Source organism: Crinia signifera, chromosome 8, assembly GCF_055691185.1.
Source record: "Crinia signifera chromosome 8, ASM5569118v1, whole genome shotgun sequence".
NCBI lineage: Eukaryota > Metazoa > Chordata > Amphibia > Anura > Myobatrachidae > Crinia > Crinia signifera.
The window spans coordinates 153,544,561-153,564,560 of record NC_139224.1 but is presented as its reverse complement, the minus strand read 5'-3'; the positions used below and the strand labels follow the sequence as shown (position 1 = coordinate 153,564,560).

At 48.3% G+C, this 20,000-nt stretch overlaps 1 protein-coding gene across 5 annotated transcripts in view; it reads left to right on the top strand.

The window, feature by feature from the left end:
• Nucleotides 1-6,094: 6,094 nt before the first annotated feature.
• Nucleotides 6,095-20,000, top strand: part of MAST2 (microtubule associated serine/threonine kinase 2) — a 177,284-nt gene continuing 163,378 nt past the window's right edge. For all 5 annotated transcript variants that reach the window (XM_083157441.1, XM_083157439.1, XM_083157438.1 and 2 more), the window contains exon 1: nt 6,095-6,352. In XM_083157441.1, the coding sequence (XP_083013567.1) occupies nt 6,230-6,352 (123 nt within the window). In that variant the 5' untranslated portion in view covers nt 6,095-6,229. The remainder of the gene's footprint in view (nt 6,353-20,000) is intronic.

The following is a 20,000-nucleotide window of genomic DNA, read 5'->3' as shown; positions in this document are numbered from 1 at the left end:
TCCCCTTTAAATCACCCCAGCGCTGTTTAAACAGTCCCCTTTTTGCGTATTAACTGGGGCAGAAGGGGTTAACAGGAGGAGTGAAGGGTTAAATCTCCCAGCAAGTACCCCAGCTCACCTGCACGTGTGGAGAGCATGTCAGCCTCCTGATTGGCTGCCCCGGACACGAAGGGAGGTCAAAGAGGAGAGCAGCATGGTATGCTGCATGTGAAGGAGAACAGGAACCCCCGGAGGTGTGAGCAGCGTTGCGAGAGGGCAGGCGTGCAGGAGACCCTGAGCAGCAACTGAAAGAGAGGGGAAGCGGCGCGCGGCAGCGTGGGGTAGGGATGGCCATCGTTGGCATTGGCATCGATGGTTGCTATCGATGGCAATTCTGCAACTGGCCATCAATAGTGCTAAACTATGCTATGGATGACCATCAATATTTTTACATATCGATGGTCATCCATTGTGTTTGTTTGATTGGCCTGTGGGCCAATCAAAACACAGGGGCGGGGCTTCGCGGGTGTCGGGGGCGGAGCTATGATCCGTGTCCCGGCACTTAAAAAAAAAAAAGCATGGAGAGTGTCGGAGTTTGTGACCAGCCGGAGCCGGCGACGGCAGCAGATAATACAAGGTACCCAGACCTCGCTCCAGGGACCCTGTCTCCTGTGCCTACCCGGCACCCCCCTGCCACCCACAACCACAGTACCTCAAGTCCCTTGAACCAGGGATACTATCGCCAAGAGCCGGCCTTCCTTTAAGGCCCTGTCACCCGGGACGCTGCCTTCCTCTGCTCTGCTGCGCCCCAATAAAAAGTGCCTCCATAGTGTATTGAGGCATCAGGACCCGGCTACTCAGCCATCCTGTTGCCCCACCCGAGGGGAATTCTCTATCAAGCCAAGTCACGGGGACACCCCTCTAACCTGGCACCTACTATCCATCTGCAGGGCCCCTGACCTCAATGCAGGGGCCATTGTTATAATAAAGCTATCCCTAGAGCCTGTATGCTGCATCCAACAAAGGATGTTACCCTAGGACAGGGAACTTGCCTGTCCCTCTTCCTGAGGACCGTTTTATTGTTAGCCCTTCCCGTGGGACACAAAGTAGTGTGCACACTAAGCTAGTTTCGTGGCACCTTTCTTCAAGTTCAGTAACTGTTTTGCTTCTACTAGGGACTACTGTACAGTGTATACAGGGTGCGTTGTGCCACCTGGCGGACATTTTGTGTTGTAGTGTCGCATGTGCAGTAAAATGTCTAAGTGACGTAATATCCTTCTCTTTAAAGTCATTCTCTTTCATATTATTTTCTTTCAATGTCTTTCATATTGTCATTTTATGTGCAATCGTCCTTTTTCCATGTCTTTTGGTAAAGTCGGTAATGACCGCTGCAGCTTGGCCATTGATTCATCCTGAGGTGGTCATTAAGTAACTAATACCTTAAAATGAACGTTTACAGGTTACACTTTTTCTTGATGTTCATATATGTGTAAATGCACTGCAGCAGCCGGTACAAGTATCTTCTCTTAAATAAATCTTTGTTGATTTATAACGTACTGTAGTTATTTCTTTGTGGGCCTCTCCCGGGGTGTTTCATCTCCTGCCTTAGGATCTCTTAACTGAAAGGGCCGCAAAGACTTTAGAAGCTGTTGCCGTCATCAGATCCAGACTCAGGTGCAATCTTTTACCGGTTCAATACAGGGGCACTGTCACTTAAACACATGAGAATGGAACACCAACAGGGAATTAGGGACATAAGGTAAGGAGATTTTGTATGATAACTACACAGTAGTACACGATTGGTTTGGTTCATGCTGCGTATAATACTTCAGCTTACACACGGGGCATCAGGGGCGGTTGTCCCAGGGCCCCCACACATCCAGGGCCCCCACACATCAGGTGCCCCCACACCCGACTGGTCCCCCCCTCCCCTGGCCAGCACAGGGATACGGGAAGCGGGTTCCATGCAGCGCTGGAGAGGTAGCGGGGTCAATGCGGCGGATGGGAAGTCAGCGGCTGGGTCCCTGCGGCAGATGGGAACTAATAGTGCTACTAGTTCCCATCCGCCACAGAGACCCCGCTGCTGACTGCCCATCCACCACAGGGACCCCACTGCCTCTTCACTCCTCAGCGCTGCATGGACCCCGCTGCCCGGATCAACCTGCTACCGTCCATGTGGGGGGTGGGGGTGGGGGGGTTTGGCTGCCTCCGTCTGGGGTGGGGGTTTGGCTGCCTCCGTAGGGGGGGGGGGGTGGAGGGGGGGGGCAGACCTTCTTGTGTCTGGGGAGGGACACCACAGACCTTGATCCGGTCCTGAGTATTACATTGTTATATATTTTTTTTCTTATTTCACAGTTGGATATGTGACTGATGTTCTGTCCCTGGCATTATATTGCACTATTGGGAAGTCTGACTGACAAATGGATTAGAATTATTGTTTTTCTCACTTAATCCTGCTCCTACGAGAGATCCCAGTAATAACTCCCATCACTGTTACTGAATGCAGCAGCAGGAGATCAGGGACAGACTGAGGGGTAGATGTATTATCATGCTGTTTTTGTTCCTTATATGCCCGAACCCGCTTTACCATGTTATTGTGGAAAAGTGGGTCCGGACATTGGCTGAATGTATCATTACAGTGGCATCCATTATGGTAGTGTGTTATCCTCCCACGGGGATATGTGTCCTTCCATAATGTATATCAGCTGTGTATCCAGCATTCTAATGCTCCACACCGCTTGCTGGTCTTCGGCGTCTTCAGATGAAAACATTGCATGCGCCGGGTAATGTTCACATGGGATGCTGAAAGAGAGCATTAGAAAGCTGGAGCCCTGCTGCACCAGAAAAAGCTGGTGATCAGCGCTAGGGCCGGATAAAAAGCAAAGCCACACAGCGGCAGATGATAGATCAGGTAAGAGCCAGGCGCGCTATTTAAAATATAGGAGCACCGATAAGCCTCCTGCCCTGTAACCAAGAGGCTTCCTCGAATCTATGACTAAGACAGAGTGGAAGTGGTCATTGCTGACCCTCCTCACAAAGGGCCTTATTCTAGTTCACTCTTTCTGACAAAATCCTTCTTAGATGGACAAAACCATGTGCACTGCAGGTTGGGCAGATGTTACTTGTGCAGAGAGAATTAGATTTGGGTGGGGTTTTACTTCAAAGTGAGATCTATATTGCAGTGTAAAAATAATGCAGTCAGTATTTATCTCGCACAGAAACAAAATAACTCACCCAAATCTAATTCTCTCTGCTCATTTTACATCTGCCCCCCTGCAGTGCACATGGTTTTGTCCATCTAAGAAGGATTTTGTCAGAAAGAGTGAACTAGAATAAGGCCCAAAGGCCTGGGCACGCCTGCATTTTTCCAACCACTCCCAGAAAATGTTAGGTTACCACCAGGGGCGGGCTGGGCCGGGGGGCAGGGTGCCATGTGCCCCCCGGGCCGCTTACCCAGCCACTTGCTGCGGGCCGCGCACCTCCTCCAGCTGTCCTGCGCTGGCCGCGGCTTCCAGAACACGGCCGCGGCCACAGGAAAATGGCCGCCGGACCCCTGCACTGAGGACATGTCCTCAGTGCAGGAGGCCGGCGGCCATTTTCCTGTAGCCGCGGCCGTGTTCTAGAAGCCGCGGCCAGCGCAGAAGAGCTGGAGGAGGTGCGCAGCCTGCACTGGACTGGGGCTGCAGGGTGCACCGGACTGGGGTGTGGGCAGGAGGGGCATGTACTGCGCTCCCCCCCGCCCCCCCCCCTCCCCCAGCAGCAGCAGATAGAAATGAGACAGCAACAATGGTGAGTAAGTTGCTGCTGGCAAATTCTGTCACTGGGGCATATGTGTTTCTGGCACTGTGGGGGCATGTGTGTATTTGGCATTGTGGGGGCATATGTGTATCTGGCACTGTGGGGGCATATGTGTCTCTGGCACTGTGGGGGCATATCTGGCAATGTGGGGGCATATGTGTATTTGGCACAGTGGGGGAATATCTGGCACTGTGGGGGCATATGTGTCTCTGGCACTGTGGGGGCATATCTGGCACTGTGGGGGCATATGTGTCTCTGGCACTGTGGGGGCATGTGTGTATTTGGCACTGTGGGGCACTGTGGGGGCATATGTGTCTCTGGCACTGTGGGGGCATGTGTGTATTTGGCACAATGGGGGAATATCTGGCACTGTGGGGGCATATGTGTCTCTGGCACTGTGGGGGCATATCTGGCACTGTGGGGGCATGTGTGTATTTGGCACAGTGGGGGAATATCTGGCACTGTGGGGGCATATCTGGCACTGTGGGGGCATATGTGTCTCTGGCACTGTGGGTGCATTTCTGGCACTGTGGGGGCATATGTGTATCTGGCACTGTGGGGGCATATGTGTCTCTGGCACTGTGGGGAATATCTGGCACTGTGGGGGCATATGTGTCTCTGGCACTGTGGGGGCATATCTGGCACTGTGGGGGCATGTGTGTATTTGGCACAGTGGGGGAATATCTGGCACTGTGGGGGCATATGTATCTCTGGCACTGTGGGGGCATATCTGGCACTGTGGGGGCATGTGTGTATTTGGCACAGTGGGGGAATATCTGGCACTGTGGGGGCATATCTGGCACTGTGGGGGCATCTGTGTCTCTGGCACTGTGGGGGCATTTCTGGCACTGTGGGGGCATATGTGTATCTGGCACTGTGGGGGCATATCTGGCACTGTGGGGGCATATGTGTCTCTGGCACTGTGGGGGAATATCTGGCACTGTGGGGGCATATGTGTCTCTGGCACTGTGGGGGCATATCTGGCACTGTGGAGGCATATGTGTCTCTGGCACTGTGGGGGAATATCTGGCACTGTGGGGGCATATGTGTCTCTGGCACTGTGGGGGCATATGTGTATTTGGCACTGTGGCGGAATATCTGGCACTGTGGGGGCAAATCTGGCACTGTGGACATCACATTGTGCGGTGCAATGGGCATCATGGTATGGGGCGTAATGGGCATTATGGTGTGGGGATCATTGGGTAATTGCCATCACAGTATAGAGTGTAATAGGCATCAAGGTGTGTGGCATAATGTGTAATTAGCATCACAATGTGCAATCTGCAGGTACACAATACAATCATGGAATAGGCCACGCCCCCTTATGATAGGCCACACGCCTAATTTTTCGGCGTGCCTCCGGCGCGCACAAGCGTTCCGTCCTCCAGAAAGTTGGGGGGGGGGGGGGTATGGGCCAGTGCTCTGGACTTGCCCCCTAGGCTAAAAGTTGCCAGCCAGCCCCTGGTTACCACTACTAAAGGCCGGCGTCCTGTCAGTCAATCTGCAATGGGATAGCATTTACTATCCATATGCATTTGTTGTCGCTATTTCCCCTTGCGCATGCGCAATGCACATGGGGCCTTATTCTAGTTCACTCTTAGAGGCAAATTCCTTCTTAGCTGGACAAAACCATGTGCACTGCAGGGGGCAGATGTAACAGGTGCGGATAGAATTAGATTGGGTAAGTTGTTTTGTTTCTGTGCAGGGTAAATACTAGCTGCTTTATTTTACACTGCAATATAGATCTCACTTTGAAGAAAAACCCCACCCAAATCTAATTCTCTCTGCACATGTTACATCTGCCCCCCTGCAGTGCACATGGTTTTGTCCAGCTAAGAAGGAATTTGACTCTAAGAGTGAACTAGAATAAGGCCCATGGTACGCATGTTCAGCCCTTTGTTAATCTCTAGATTTGCAAACTCTCTAATTAGCGATCCTGACTTGATAGCAAAGCATATTTTTTCTCAAATAAATCCATGTGCAGAGAGAGTTAGATTTGCACACTGGAAGAATGGTACTGTGTATGAGGTCAGTATACTGGGGAGATGGCACTGTGTATTAGGGCAAGAGGTGGTACTGTGTGTATTAGGCCAGTATACGTTTGTCTGCATTGGGTTCAGGTCAGGGTGAGACAGTAGTCACATGTCAGCGCAGTCTCGCATCATTACACTTATACACTCACTGTCACTGACTGATAAGTTATCTGTACGCCTCAGTTACACAGATGACTGACATCTGTCTGCAGCCAATTGCGGAGGCTGAGCAGACTCCTCCGTGTTGCTAGGCAGGAATGGCACGCCCCCAGTCTGGCCACGCCCCCTTGCAGCAGCGGCGGGTTTGACAGGAGCTGGGTGTAGATCCGGCTGGCGGGCGGCGGAGTGATCGTACAGGAACCGGGCAGAAACATGGTGCCCACCGGGTGAACAACCTTCTGTCCCGCAGGCAGCCAGCCATGAAGAAAGCCAGGGGGAACCAGGAGAAGCCCGTACCGGGCACAGGGGAACACACCCGGGCTGGCCCGACACTGCGGCGGAGGGCGATGGGAGGAGAGGAGAAAGCGGGCAGCAGAGAGCAGGTAACCCCCCAATTTATGATTCTCCCGGGAGCATGATGGGAGTTATACTACAGAGTCAGGGAGCTTAGCTGGTACTCCTGTGGGAATACTCTATGGAGTTATAATAATATTGACTTCCCTCATCTCCTGCATTGTTATTCTAGTGCGTGGAGAGTGGGGACATGGGACAAGAGCTTGCAATCTAGACGGCAACCTCCCCCCCCCCCCCTAAAATATGCGTTATAATAACCGTTACTAGTATTCCTGTTATCACCATTGCTGTCTTCATTATTACTAATTAAGTATTAATAACAATTACTACTCCACTGATCTACTTCGTTTTTATCCCTGTGCTTGAAGAATGTGGGCCCTGGCACAAGAGCTTGCAATCTATCGTGCAAGCCCTTCAAATATGCATTGCACTTGTTGTCGTTACTAATATTCCTTTTATCAACACTAATTATTATTACATTGACCTGTATGGTTATCCCTGTTTTTCCCTTCGAGGTATGGCGTGGGCATAACGAGTAGCAAGTTGGCATGTACCCCCCTCCCTACCTTATATATACATGATAGTATATCACATACTGTATATATCTAATCACATCTGTTCCTAATATCACTATTACTACCATCATCACATTCAGTGTTAATCCCCTGAGCCTGGAGAGTGGAGACCTGGGTACAAGAGCTTGCAATCTAGTCTGTAGACCAGGGCTGGGCAACACCGGCCCTCCAGATGTTGATGAACTACACATCCCAGAATGCTTTGCATTAGTTTTGCTATGTGGCCATGCTGAAACTGATGCAAGGCATGCTGGGATGTGTAGTTCATCAACATCTGGAGGGCCAGTGTTGCCCAGCCCTGCTGTAGACACACCCCATACTGTAAATCTGAGTATTTATCACAATTGTTATATAATTATTATTGTTCTCATAACCAGCTGTGTAATCTCTCTCTCCCTAAATACGTTGCTTGCCAGTTTGTTCCATTGCTGTCACGTATAGAGTATGACTACATTTGTGACTGTCTGTATCGTTGCTGAATGATGTAGGGGTAGGCATGTCCAAACTGTGGCCCTCCAGCTGTTGTGAAACTACACATCCCAGCAGGCCTTGCCATCGTCTTAGCATTCCCTAATGGCAAAACTGTGGCAAGGCATGATGGGAATTGAAGTTTCAGAACAGCTGGAGGGGCCATAGTTTGGACATGCCTGCTCTAAGGGGTAGTTTGAGCTCCAAGGCAGTTGTCAGCATTGATTTAGCACTCACCTGTGCAGGATGCCCCCAGGTGTACAGCAGAATGGGAACAGGTGCTTTGTACATACCGGAGATTGCAAACCTGGTTATATTAATCACTGCCTGACACCCCAAACCTGTATCTATTTGTTTTTGGGTTGGTTTTTAGATGTAAAGTGCAGAATAATAATAAAATGCTGAATATCTACAAAAGTATCATACATCACCAGGTACATGGTGCTTTTTTGGGGGGATAAAAAATAAATGAAAGTAATTATTATTGGCATTGGTGTAGATGTACACACTGTGGGCCTTATACTAGTTCACTTGCAAAAGCAAATTCTCTCTCTATTGGACAAAACTATGTGCATTGCAGGTGGGGCAGTCGTAATGTGCAGAGAGAGTTACATTTGGGTGTTATTTTGTTTATGTGAAGAGCAAATATACTGGCTGCTTTATTTTTACACTGCAATATAGATATCAGTATGAAGTACAAATCCCACCCAAATCTGAAGGCCCATACACTGGGCGATTTGTCTTAAGGACAAGTTTGGACCACTTTGCCCTTGATAAAAATAAATTGCATGTGATTTATGGCATGTAATACTCCTGGGGAGCTGCTGCTGTGGTGGCGGGGGCGGGCAGTGGGGTCTGGCCAGCTGGTGGTGGTGTGGGGCAGGCAGCTCATAGTGGCAGGCAGCAGGGTCCGTCCAAGCAGCAGCAGCAGCTGGAAGCTTGTAGCTGCATTTTGCCAGGCGGCTGGGAGGGAGATGTGGCTGCTGGATATTTTAACTGGCCGGACGTTGATTGGCTGATAAAATTGCTCTCAGCTAATCAGATGGGAGGCCGCTGATTGGCTGAGACTAATCTCTCAGCTAATCATGTTCGGCCAGTCATTTGAAAATATTAAGCAGCCGCATCTCCCGCCTCCCGGCAAAATGTGCCTACAAGCTCCCAGCTGCCCGCCACTACAAGCTGCCCGCCACCACCACCAGCTGGCCAGACCCCGCTGCCTGCCACCCTGACACACAGGGAGTGAGGATCCAGGTTGGGCGGTCCGACGGGCAGCAGGTCCGACCACCGGTTCTGATGCGCATGGGACATGGTTTTGTCCATTAAAGAGAAATTTACTTTTGCAAGTGAACCGGAATCAGGACCTGTGTTTGTTCAGGGCAGACGTATTAGCTTCTCATGCGTGAAGACTTTGTAGCTGCATTGTAGAATAGAGCAGCTGTAGGCACATTTATGGGACAGGACACATTTTGTAAATAAAACCAGCATGCAGTACAGACGTTTAACAAACACTAGCATAAAGATGTCACACCTAACACATATACATATACAGGTTTGAGCCCCTCTAGCAGACTCTGGCTGCCCCCTCCATAGTTAAAGGAACTCCTAGTATATATGTGTTCCGGCAGTATAGCATTCTTTAGAGCTGCATTAGCCAATGACAGCTGCTATAGTCCACTTTGTTCCTATGCAGCAGCAGCAGCACCACTCTGGCTATAGTAACAGTGCAGCTCTCTGTATACAGAGGACCTATATTGCAGTCTTGGGGCCTGATACGAGTTAGTGCGCAATTCTATGTTTGGGGAACCGCATGTGCAGAGGGGGTCCTGCGTGATCGCTTGCAGACCCTCCTTAACCACAGCATGTTCCACATGCTGTGTCGTTTGTGGAGGGGAAGAAACTGGGACGCAGGTTTCCTGGACCTGGCAGAGGGATTCTGATGGGCAGGCTAAGTAAGCTTTGACTCGCGCAGACAGGCAGAGTGCTGTAACCATCACAATGATGATCTTTGGGGCACGGCGCTAGGATTGCAGATCCTGCGGGAGGCGTCTTCTTTCCTGCAGAATAATGTGTTGTACGGTACTACACGGCTATACAATACCAACCACATCCGAATTAGGCCTTGTTTGCGCATAGGGTAACACTGGCTCACAATAGGTACCGTTCATGCATCATGGTGATGGAGTTATGGGTTTTATACTAACCAGGGACTCTTATTTTACCCTACAATCCAGATAAATACTGTCAGGATAATTGTCTTTGGACACAAATTAACCACAGTTTTTGGCTACAATGTTTTAGATTGTAAATAACCTTCACTGGGACAGGGAATGACAAACTATTCTCTGTATGTATGTGCTGTATAAATAAATAGATGCCAGCACTAAAGGGAATTCGGAACCAGATAAGATTGAATTACGCTGTAACCACATTATATAAATCTTTGATCGCTTTGGATTAGAAGTCCGCCAAGGAATTCTCAGTCTGTTGTGAGTATCAATCAGGTCTGGTGATGGAGGAGTACTGGCGGCGTACCGTGCCTTATATACAACAGTGTTCTGTGTCAGAGTAATTACTTGACTTCCTCTGTCTTTTTTAAATGTAATTTGTTCCCAAAACCTTGAAATGATGATGATCATTTACTTAACCTTGATGGGATCATCCGTGGTCCGCCTTGTAACTGCATTCATTCATTCATTCATTTTATACAAACTATCCAATACTGTGATTCTTTCTTATATGGAAATATTATTTTACCTTTGTAAGTTTATCACCTTATAATGTGCTCACTTGTAATTTAATTTATTTTCTCATTTTTTTTCCTTTTCTTATCCTCGTTCCCTGTTCAAAACAAACCTATTTGTGTCACACTCAACATTTCAGTTATAGGGCCTGAGGTACTAAGCTTGAAAAGTGATAAAATGCAAAGGGAAAAACCACCAGCCAATCAGCTTCTACCTGCCATGTCACAGGCCATGTTTGAAAAATGACAGGTAGGAGCTGATGTTTTGGTTTATCACTCTCCTTTTTATCACATTTCAAGCTTAGTAAATCTGGTGCTCAGTGCCCATACACGGTGCATTTTGGGCTGATGATGCCCGCTCCTGCACACATCACTTCGTACAGTCCTAAAAGTACGTCATGCAGGTACTTTTTTAACCCCTTCCCGACATATGACGTATATATACGTCATATGTCGGTTGCGGGGGAATCAAGCCAGCTCACGGAGTGAGCTGGCTTGAAAGAGAGCAGGTAATGGCTGTATATTACAGCCAGGTCCCTGCTCTCACGGCCACGAGCGGCGAGTTCGCCGATCGTGGCCGTTTAACCCTTTAAGCACCGCGGGCAAAGCGACCGCAGTGCTTAAATAGCTGATCGGAGGGGGGGCGCCCCCCTCCGGCGCCGATCGGGGCCCCCCGCAGCGAGATCGGAGGGTGCCGATCGGTTGCCATGGTAGCCAGGGGTCTAATGTAGACCCCTGTGCTGGCCGTGTCTGCATACCTATTATATCCTGCCTGAGGCAGGATGTAATAGGAAGTGCATAAAATCACTACGTTCAGCCATAGAGCTCTATGGCTGAACCTAGTACAGGCGATCGCGCCCCCTAGTGGTCAAGTACACTAGGGGGCCTTGTAGTAAAAGTAAAAAAAAAAAAAAAAAAAAAAAAAAAAATATTAAAAGTTCAAATCACCCCCCTTTCCCCATTTCCCAAATAAAAATAAATAATAAAAAAAATAAACATATTTGGTATCGCCGCGTTCCTAAAAGTCCGATCTATTAAAATATAACATTAGTTATCCCGCACGGTTAAAGGCGTAAACGGAAAATAATCCCCAACGCCAAAACTACGTTTTTTGGTCGCATTGCCTACCCAAAAAAAAATAGCTAAAAGAGATCAGAAAGTCGCCCATATCCCATAATGGTATTAATTAAAAAGTACACTTCAGCCCGCAAAAAATGAGCCCTCACCCAGGTCCGTAGGTGGAAAAATAAAAAAGTTATAAGCCGCAGAACATGGCGACGCGACGCAAATTCGAAAAACCGTAACATTTTCTATTTTTTTTTTTAGTGGTAAAATGTAAAGAAAACTATATAAGTTTGGTATCACCGGAATTGTAACGACCCATAGAATAAAGATAACCCATCATTTTAAACGAACTATGAACTCCAAAAAAAACGTAACCAGCGCAAAATTGTGGAATTGCGTTTTTTTTTCTTTTTACCCCACATTGAATTATTTCCTGATTCCCCAGAATATTATACGGTATAGTAAATGGTACCATTAAAAAGTACAACTTGTCCCGCAAAAAAAAAGCCCTCATGTGTCTATATAGCCGGAAAATTAAAAAAGTTACGCTTATTTGAACGCAAGGAGGAAAAAAAAAAAAAAAATTACCATAAAAGGCAATGTCGGGAAGGGGTTAACTAGATTGCACCATGTATGGGCACCTTAAAGAGGACACCTGCAGCAGTGGATGGTATGGTAGTGGGCTGTAAAGGATTCCACATGCTGTCACAAAATCTCCTATATAATAGCCCAGAACTGTCACTCTGTGAGTGTGTGTGTATAACGCTGGGCGGCCATAAACCCGCTGGGACACACAGTATAAGAGTAGGGCGCCACACCAACGGTTTCAAAATGAATAATTGACACTTAAGATATACATTACCCCCCGGGGCGAGCCGCACGGACGGGGCGTGATGTTACCACATGGAGGCGTGCCCCCAGGTCAAGCCCACACCCCACTGATGGCTCCGGCCAGTAGGAGGAGACGCTGCCTTGCACCCATCACCCTCTCCCACAGCGCGTCTCACCCATGCTCCTCTCCTCCGGTGCCACAATTTCACTCTCCCTGGGTAAATATCACAGCCCGGGAGTGGGAGCAGCATCAGACAGGCAAAGAGCTCTCCGCTCCGGGTTTCCTCAGCTGACCACCCCGAGCTCCGGGTGATACATATCGGCGGTGCCGGGGATGCGGATACTCACATCCGGGCAGGCACTCCCAATGTGTCCCGGCCGCTCCTCTCTGCTGCTGCTGTGCCCGGCTGTGTTCGAGGAGGCAGCACCGCGCAAGCCCAACTGTTCCCATCGGCCACCCGGGGCATGACACTCAGAGGGTCCATCTCAAACTCATAGTAACAGTAAGTGGGGGGTCTCACACTCATAATAACAGCAAGGGGGTTTCAGAATGAAAGCCGGGGGAGGGGGGTGTCTCACACACTAAGAGCCAAAAAGAGTCTAACACTGACAGCCAGGGGGTCTCACACTTGCACTGACAGTCGAGGGGGGGGGGGCTCACACCGATCACACCGACAGCCAGGGGGTGTCTCTCACTCACACTTAAATAATATAGTTGTTGGTAGGGGACCGAGAAGGGGAGGTGCCGAGACTGGAGGGTGGAGGGTCAAGATTAAAAAGTGAACACCCCCCCCAACACACCAGAAGAAAAGTCTTTACCCCCCCCCCCCAGGCCACCCATGCACACGCCCGCTCCTTCCCAACCCGCGGTAACATTACACACACCCACACCACCCCCGCAATACTCAACCGCACCTACTGTGCACACAGTACGCCCGCAGCCCACGGTACTAATGCACAACAACACCCCACCCGCTCCACCCACGGTACTAATGCACCCACTTGCAGTACCCACGCACCCATACCTCCACCACCACACCACCATTGGTCCCGCACCAACGTAACTGCCCCTCAGTCAACTGATGTACCCACACCTCCCACACAGGGCACCCCGCACCTGCAATTCCACCACCCACAGTATCCTCGCACCTGCCGTTCACAGATTAAGGGGGCACAGTATACTACACCTGCCCTGCCTGCACAAATCATATTTCACGCAATAAAGGCATTCACAGGATAAGGGGGTAGAGCCCCTTACGACGGTGTAAAGAGCGCAATGAATCACCTAGTGTTACTATGCTGAGGCAGAGGGTCGACCAAATGCATTTCAACCTTAGTAAGGTCAGCCTAGTGACTCTGGGGTCGATGGGAGGAGAAGTGATAAAAGGGCCTGGTACTTTATCACCGGCCAATCAGCTCCTGACTGTTAAGTTACAGGCTCAGTTTAAAAAGGTCCAACAGTTAGAAGCTGATTGGCCGGTGATAAGTACCAGGCATTTTATCACTTCTCCTCCCTTATCACTGCTTCATACATCTACCCCTCTGCCGCAAGGCAGACTTGCTAATTATCATAATATAGAAAGAAGCCAGGCAGAGTTGCTGAAGATGCTCGTGCCTCAGAATCAGCCCCAGAGTCAGTCTGCATGATTCCTCTTTCTGCTCAATCTCCATCATTCAAGTCTTGTCACCGACCGACTGATTTATTTGGCGATAAAGTTTCCCATGTTTCCGCTTATCTCATTTTTTATCTGGTCTTGGCAGCCCAAGGTTCCAGTGCTGCAGTGGAGCTCTGGCAAAGCTGACGTCCGTCTCAGACATATTAGGCACATCTTTAGTGACAGGTTCTCTTTTCAAATGTAACAATTGATTAATATAATCTACATGTTTGTGGCATCAGTATATCAAAAGCACGTAAATGCTTCCATGATCTGTGGGACAATCTGTTCTGCATTTCCAGGGCCCCAGAGGTTTCTGGAGAATGAGAACTGAATGTGCTCGTACAAGCCGCGATGGAGGAAATGCTGCACGTTTGATTGAAATAATGTTTTTGAATTCTCCAAGTCGCTGTACAGATATCCCCTAATAATAGGCTTGGTACGAAGCATCACATCAGGTTCCCTGGGAGGAAGTGGCAATGTGTCATTGTTTTTATGTTGGTTTTGTCAGTATTGTACAATAAACTAGCTCTTGCGCAATGGAGAGAGAGATAGATAGAATTCCTTTATTCGTCTCACAATGGAGAAATTTACAATTGTTACAGCAAGGTTCAAGTACAGATAAGGGTGAAAATAGCAAATAAGATAAGAAATCCAAACAATATAAATCTAGAATCTAAGAACATGTAGGTCCCTACAGACCATGACAGTTGTACATTCTGATTGCAGCAGGTAGAAAAGACCTGCGGTACCTCTCAGTTGAGCATCGATGGTGAAGCAACCTATCACTGAAAGTGCTACACAGATCCGTCAAAATATTTTTGAGAGGGTGTGAAGCATTATCCAATAATGATGTTATCTTGCTGATCATTCTCCTCTCACCCACAATCTCTACAGAATCCAAAGGCATTCCTAGGACAGAACTGGCCTTCCTTACCAGCCTGTTTAGTCTCTTATTGTCGGCTGTTGAAACACTGCTGCCCCAGCAGACCACTCCGTAGAATATGGCTGATGCCACTACACAGTCAAAGAAGGTCTTCAGGAGCGCTCCCTGCACTCCAAAGGACCTCAGTCTCCTCCAGCAGATAGAGTCTACTCTGCCCCTTCCTATACAAAGCAGCAGAATTATCAGTCCAGTCCAATTTATTGTTCGGATGAAAACCCAGATACTTGTAAGTTCTTACGATCTCAATATCCATTCCCTGAATACTCACAGGAGTTGGGGGGGGTATGCTGACGTTTCCTGAAACCAACTACCAACTCCCTAGTCTTCCTCGTGTTGAGTTGAAGATGGTTCCCCTGACACCAAGTAGCAAAGTTCTGCACAAGTTCTCTGTACTCCCTATCTTCGTCATCTACAATAAGGCCCACAAAAGCAGAGTCATCAGAGAACTTTTGTAGATGACAGGTTGATGAATTATATGTGAAATCTGCAGTATAGAGGGTAAAGAGAAATGGTGCCAAAACCGTTCCCTGAGGTGCCCCTGTACTACAAATAATAGTATCAGAATGGCACTCGCTGGTCCTCACATACTGTGGGCGGTTAGTAAGGTAATCCAGGATCCAGGTGATTAGATGATGATCCACCCCAGAGTTGACCAGTTTTTCCCCCAGAAGCATGGGCTGGATGGTGTTAAAAGCACTGGAGAAGTCAAAGAACATTATTCTCACGGTGGCCCCAGCCCTCTCCAGATGAGGTAGGGATCTCTGCATTAAATATATGACAGCGTCATCCACACCAATTCCCGGCTGATAAGCAAACTGCAATGGGTCCATAGAAGTTCTCACCAGGGTTCGAAGATAGCCTAGGAACAACCTCTCCAGGGACTTCATCAGCTGAGATGTCAGCGCAACCGGCCTATAGTCATTGAAGTCCTTGGGACGTGATGACTTTGGCACAGGTACCACACATGAGGTTTTCCACAGCTTTGGTACCCTCCTTTGCTCCAGACTTAGATTGAAGATGGTTGCCACTATCCCACACAGCTGCCCCTTCACAGGACTTAAGTGCTCGTGAACTGATACCATCTGGACCCTCAGCCTTCCTTACATTACACCTACTTAGTTCTCTCCTCACCTGATTTGTTGTAAAGGACAGGGTGGAGGCGATAGGGATAGTAGAGCTATGCCCTGGCTTGGGTGATTGAGGACACCGCTGTTGGTGATGACAGTTTACCGGGGGTGAAGTGACAGCCTGATCAAATCCTTAGGCTAGGATCACATCTTTGAACCCGGAAATGGTTTTTAGATCACTCCAGATTCCCCTGACATTCTTAAGCTGGAGCTGCTCCTCCATCCTCCTTCTATAGCTCACCTTACCCTCCCTAATCTTCACCCTCAATTCCCTCTGCACAGATCTCAGCTCCTCCTTATTGCCTGACTTAAAAGCCCTCTTTTTATCTTTGAGAAGAGCCTTTATACCAGGGTTAATCCAGGGTTTATTATTAGAGAAGCACCGGCACAGTGTTTTCCACGCAAAAGTTAATATAGTCTGTAACACAATCCGTTAGACCATCGATGTCCTCCCCATGAGAGTCTATGAACACATCCCACGCAGTAGAATCAAAACAGTCCTTCAGGGCCTCCTCTGACTCAGCAGGACTGATAGTGGGTACACACAGTGCGATTTCTGCTTGCGTTTCGATCCCGATTCGATTGGGATTGAATCGAACGGTACGCAAAATGCATTCGATTTGCCTATATAGTATAGATCTGTACTATATAGTCTTGCCCGATGATTTACACTACACAGGCGCGCACATCCCGATTGTAGAAAAACCATTCAAAGCACGTTTGAGTTTTCTATTCAATTCTGCTTCTAAAAGCAAAATTGAATAGAAAAATAGTTGCACAGTGTGTACCCTCCATGAGATGTCATTTTAATTCCATGTATTCTGCCCTGTCCAGTTCTCAGTTGCTGCTCGTTGGTCAGGGTTTGTGATCGCTCTAATGATGGCAAGAATTGACTGACTTTCCATTGACAGAAGGTTGGTCTGATCCTGCCTTGGAACCTATGATCTAAGCAACGAGGTTCATGTGCAATCTGCACAATGTCCAAGACAGCAAACCTAGTTCTCTCTGCATGTAGGATGCTATTGAGTTTTATGCATGTGCTTGTCATTTTCTTACCTCGAATGGATAACCAGCGTAAATTGCGCAGCGTCGGTCATCTGTCATTTTGGATGAACCGCTCCATAATGAGGGGCGTATGGGTCAGTGGTTCTACATGAACATCACCAACACCGAGCTCATCACACCCTAACAGACAGTTTAACTGACTAATGCTGGGTACACCACAGAATGATCATGATTGTGAGACCATCGTAGGATGGTCACATGCTCTGTTGGAGCACATGATCTGCATACAATCCAATCACGATCCGTATCCAGTTGAATGGATCTTTTATAAATCCTGACTGCAGCAGGTAGGATCTCCAAAACGACCAGCGGGGACACGCATCGGATCGAAATCAGATCTAAAACATGGCCAATTTACATACAATCGGTCGAGATTGCATCGAAATTGGGAAATTTGAGGGAAACAGCTCCTGCTTCCGTTCCTGCCATACACCAGGCTCTGCGGCCAAGCAGCCCAGATGCTGGGCTGTATGTCTGGCGGGCTGCAGCAGGAGGTAAGAAGGGAGAAAGCTCCCTGACCCCCCCCCCCAACATGAAGATGTGCTGATATATAGAAGTCGAGGAATGTTGCGCGGCCACATAAAAATACTGCACACCACTTGCATCGGCACAACCCCTCCCTCGTGTTTTCCGGTGGCCACTGGCTGCTGCTGGCCTGGGTAGCCTTGGCAGAACAGCGCCAGGCTGGTAGTATGTGCTGGCGTGTCTTCCTCTGTGCTGTGGGCAGGTGAGGCTGAAAGGTCTGCGGCTGCGGCGGGGGAGCTGTGTAACTAACTAGAGATGGTACACGCAGCTTCCGGCCACCGCTTGTGATCCTAGACATGAGCAAGCGCTGGGGTGGGAGACTGAAGGAGGCAGCAGTGCTGTTTCTGCTGGGAATGCAATGAGCATGTAACCCTTGGGGTACAAGCATGTAAACACCCTGTAAAGGCAGATAATAATATATATGCAGTGTGCATAGGAATTTGTTCATAGTTTTTGTTTTTACTATAGTCCAGCCCTCCAATGGTCTGAGGGACAGTGAACTGGCCCCCTGTTTTAAAAAGTTTGAGAACCCCTGCATTAGACAACCTAGGTTCCCATCTAAAGCCCAGTGGTATTTAGAGGCCCCAGATTTCTTAATCAATTATTGTGTGTGTGTGTGTGTGTGTGTTTTTTTGCACATTAATAGCAACCTGCGTCTTCCAAAACCCCTGCAGTTCCTCGTTACTGCCTGGAGTGTCACTCTACTTTGGTGCTTCTAGTACAGTCTGGCCTGTATTTCAGCACTAAGATGCAGACCAGATTGTGCCAGAAGCTAAACACCGCAGGCAGGAGTTTCGGAGGATGCAGGGTGCTAGAAGTCCTTCACGCGACATGCAATATTATACTGAACATGCCTGTAACATCTGCATGTGATTTTGGACACGTCACGTGTCCATGTATGCAGTATCTTTGACAGTCCACATGCAGTTTATCCCGTGGGCTAATGAATCAGCTCCACTTCAGGATATGAATTTCTTCAGAATGTTTTGGATATGAGGCTGCACAATATTTGGGTTTGGAACATGTGCGGAATAAGGCCATGAAGTTAGAAACGTACGTCATTTCAACGCTTGGAAACCCATTTATTTATAGTTGTTTATGTTGTCGGTTTCTGAACGGTGTCTTGTGTGGTAACATATGTTTTATATGACTGTGCACATGGTGAGAGTGGGAAGACTCATTGAAGGGGAATGCAGTGCGTGATGCCATATTTGTTCCGTAGGGAACGTTCAGCACCATACGTCATTATTCTCTCAATATATATATATCAAATATCGCCTATTATAATGATCTGCAGATATGATGCCACGGAACTCAGCTACATGCAGAGCGCTCGTCCTGCGCCTGTAGTGCATTAAGGCTGTACATGATTAACATGCATGTGGTAGGGAATAAGAATCGTCGGCCCTTGTGTAGAAGGACAGCGTTCATAGTTGAAAGACTGTAGGCCTTAACGGTAAGCAGGTAATACAGCAAGCAGCTGTCGTGGAGGTAGATATCCGGTTGTGGTTTATGGGAAATCTTATGGGCTTCTTCATATTCCAAATCCTTGTATGCCATATTCAGCATGCTGCTGAACACCGTTATGGTCAGGTGGTCCGCCATGCTTGGCTTAGGCGATCCGCCATGGGTGTATGAAGTGTTTATGGCTTCATAACCACTAACCATTTTTACCCTTATGGTGTGCACATACAGTACAATCCAGCATGAGATTTTGAATATATATTCAAAATCGCAGCGGGATCGCACAGGTTTTTTTTACCTTGCGCTCCCTATACGTGCTCCCCGGACAGTACAAATCGAAACCCAGATAGACAGGCAGACTATATAGTGTAAATTTAAGATTGTATGAATTGTATGTAACTAGCTCATGAGTTAGCAAAGACTGCTAACTCATGTGTGCTGGGGGGGGGGGGGGGGGGGGGGGCTAAGAACATAATGAAAGCTAAGGCAACCAGAACAAAGTCCTAAATGGGCAAAAAGCAATACTATTGTATATACGACACATACATACACATAGAGCAGCGAATCTGATACATTAGAATCTATTGTCGAGTCATCACAAATGAGTAAAAGAGCTAAGCAGATATAGGGTCCGAATCTAGTTCACACGGAGTGAACCGATACAGGCCCCTGCCCTGGTGGGTGGGGTTTATGCACGTGCAAACGGCCACTGCAGATTACAATTACGATTGGCCGATCGCGGAATGGGGGCGCTGCTGGGACATGGGAACGCCCAGCATTTCATGGGCTTCCCCATGAAAACGCTGGGTGTTCCCATGGGTACATGGGCAGGCCGATGCCAGCCAGGGGCGGGTGGCTGACATCACATAGACTTTCAGGCTGGGAGCTTCACAGCTTACCGAGTCAATTAGAATGACCCCCCCAATAGACCGGATCACTGGTTCTGAAGTCAGAGTAATACTGTTACCAAAACTGTTTTTTTTTGTACCGGTTTCCAGGCAATACATAAACGACCCCTGTCAAAGCCGAAAACAAAGAGCGAGTACAACTGTATGCAATGAGCATAGTGAATAATAACTTAATTAGTATCTGAATGGCTGGCAGTCAATGTCTAGGTCGATTTCATATTGTCAACATGGTCAAAAGGTCAACACAAACAATACAACCAACCACTCTCTTTCATGTGAAACTTGAAAGGTGGTTGACCTAATCATTA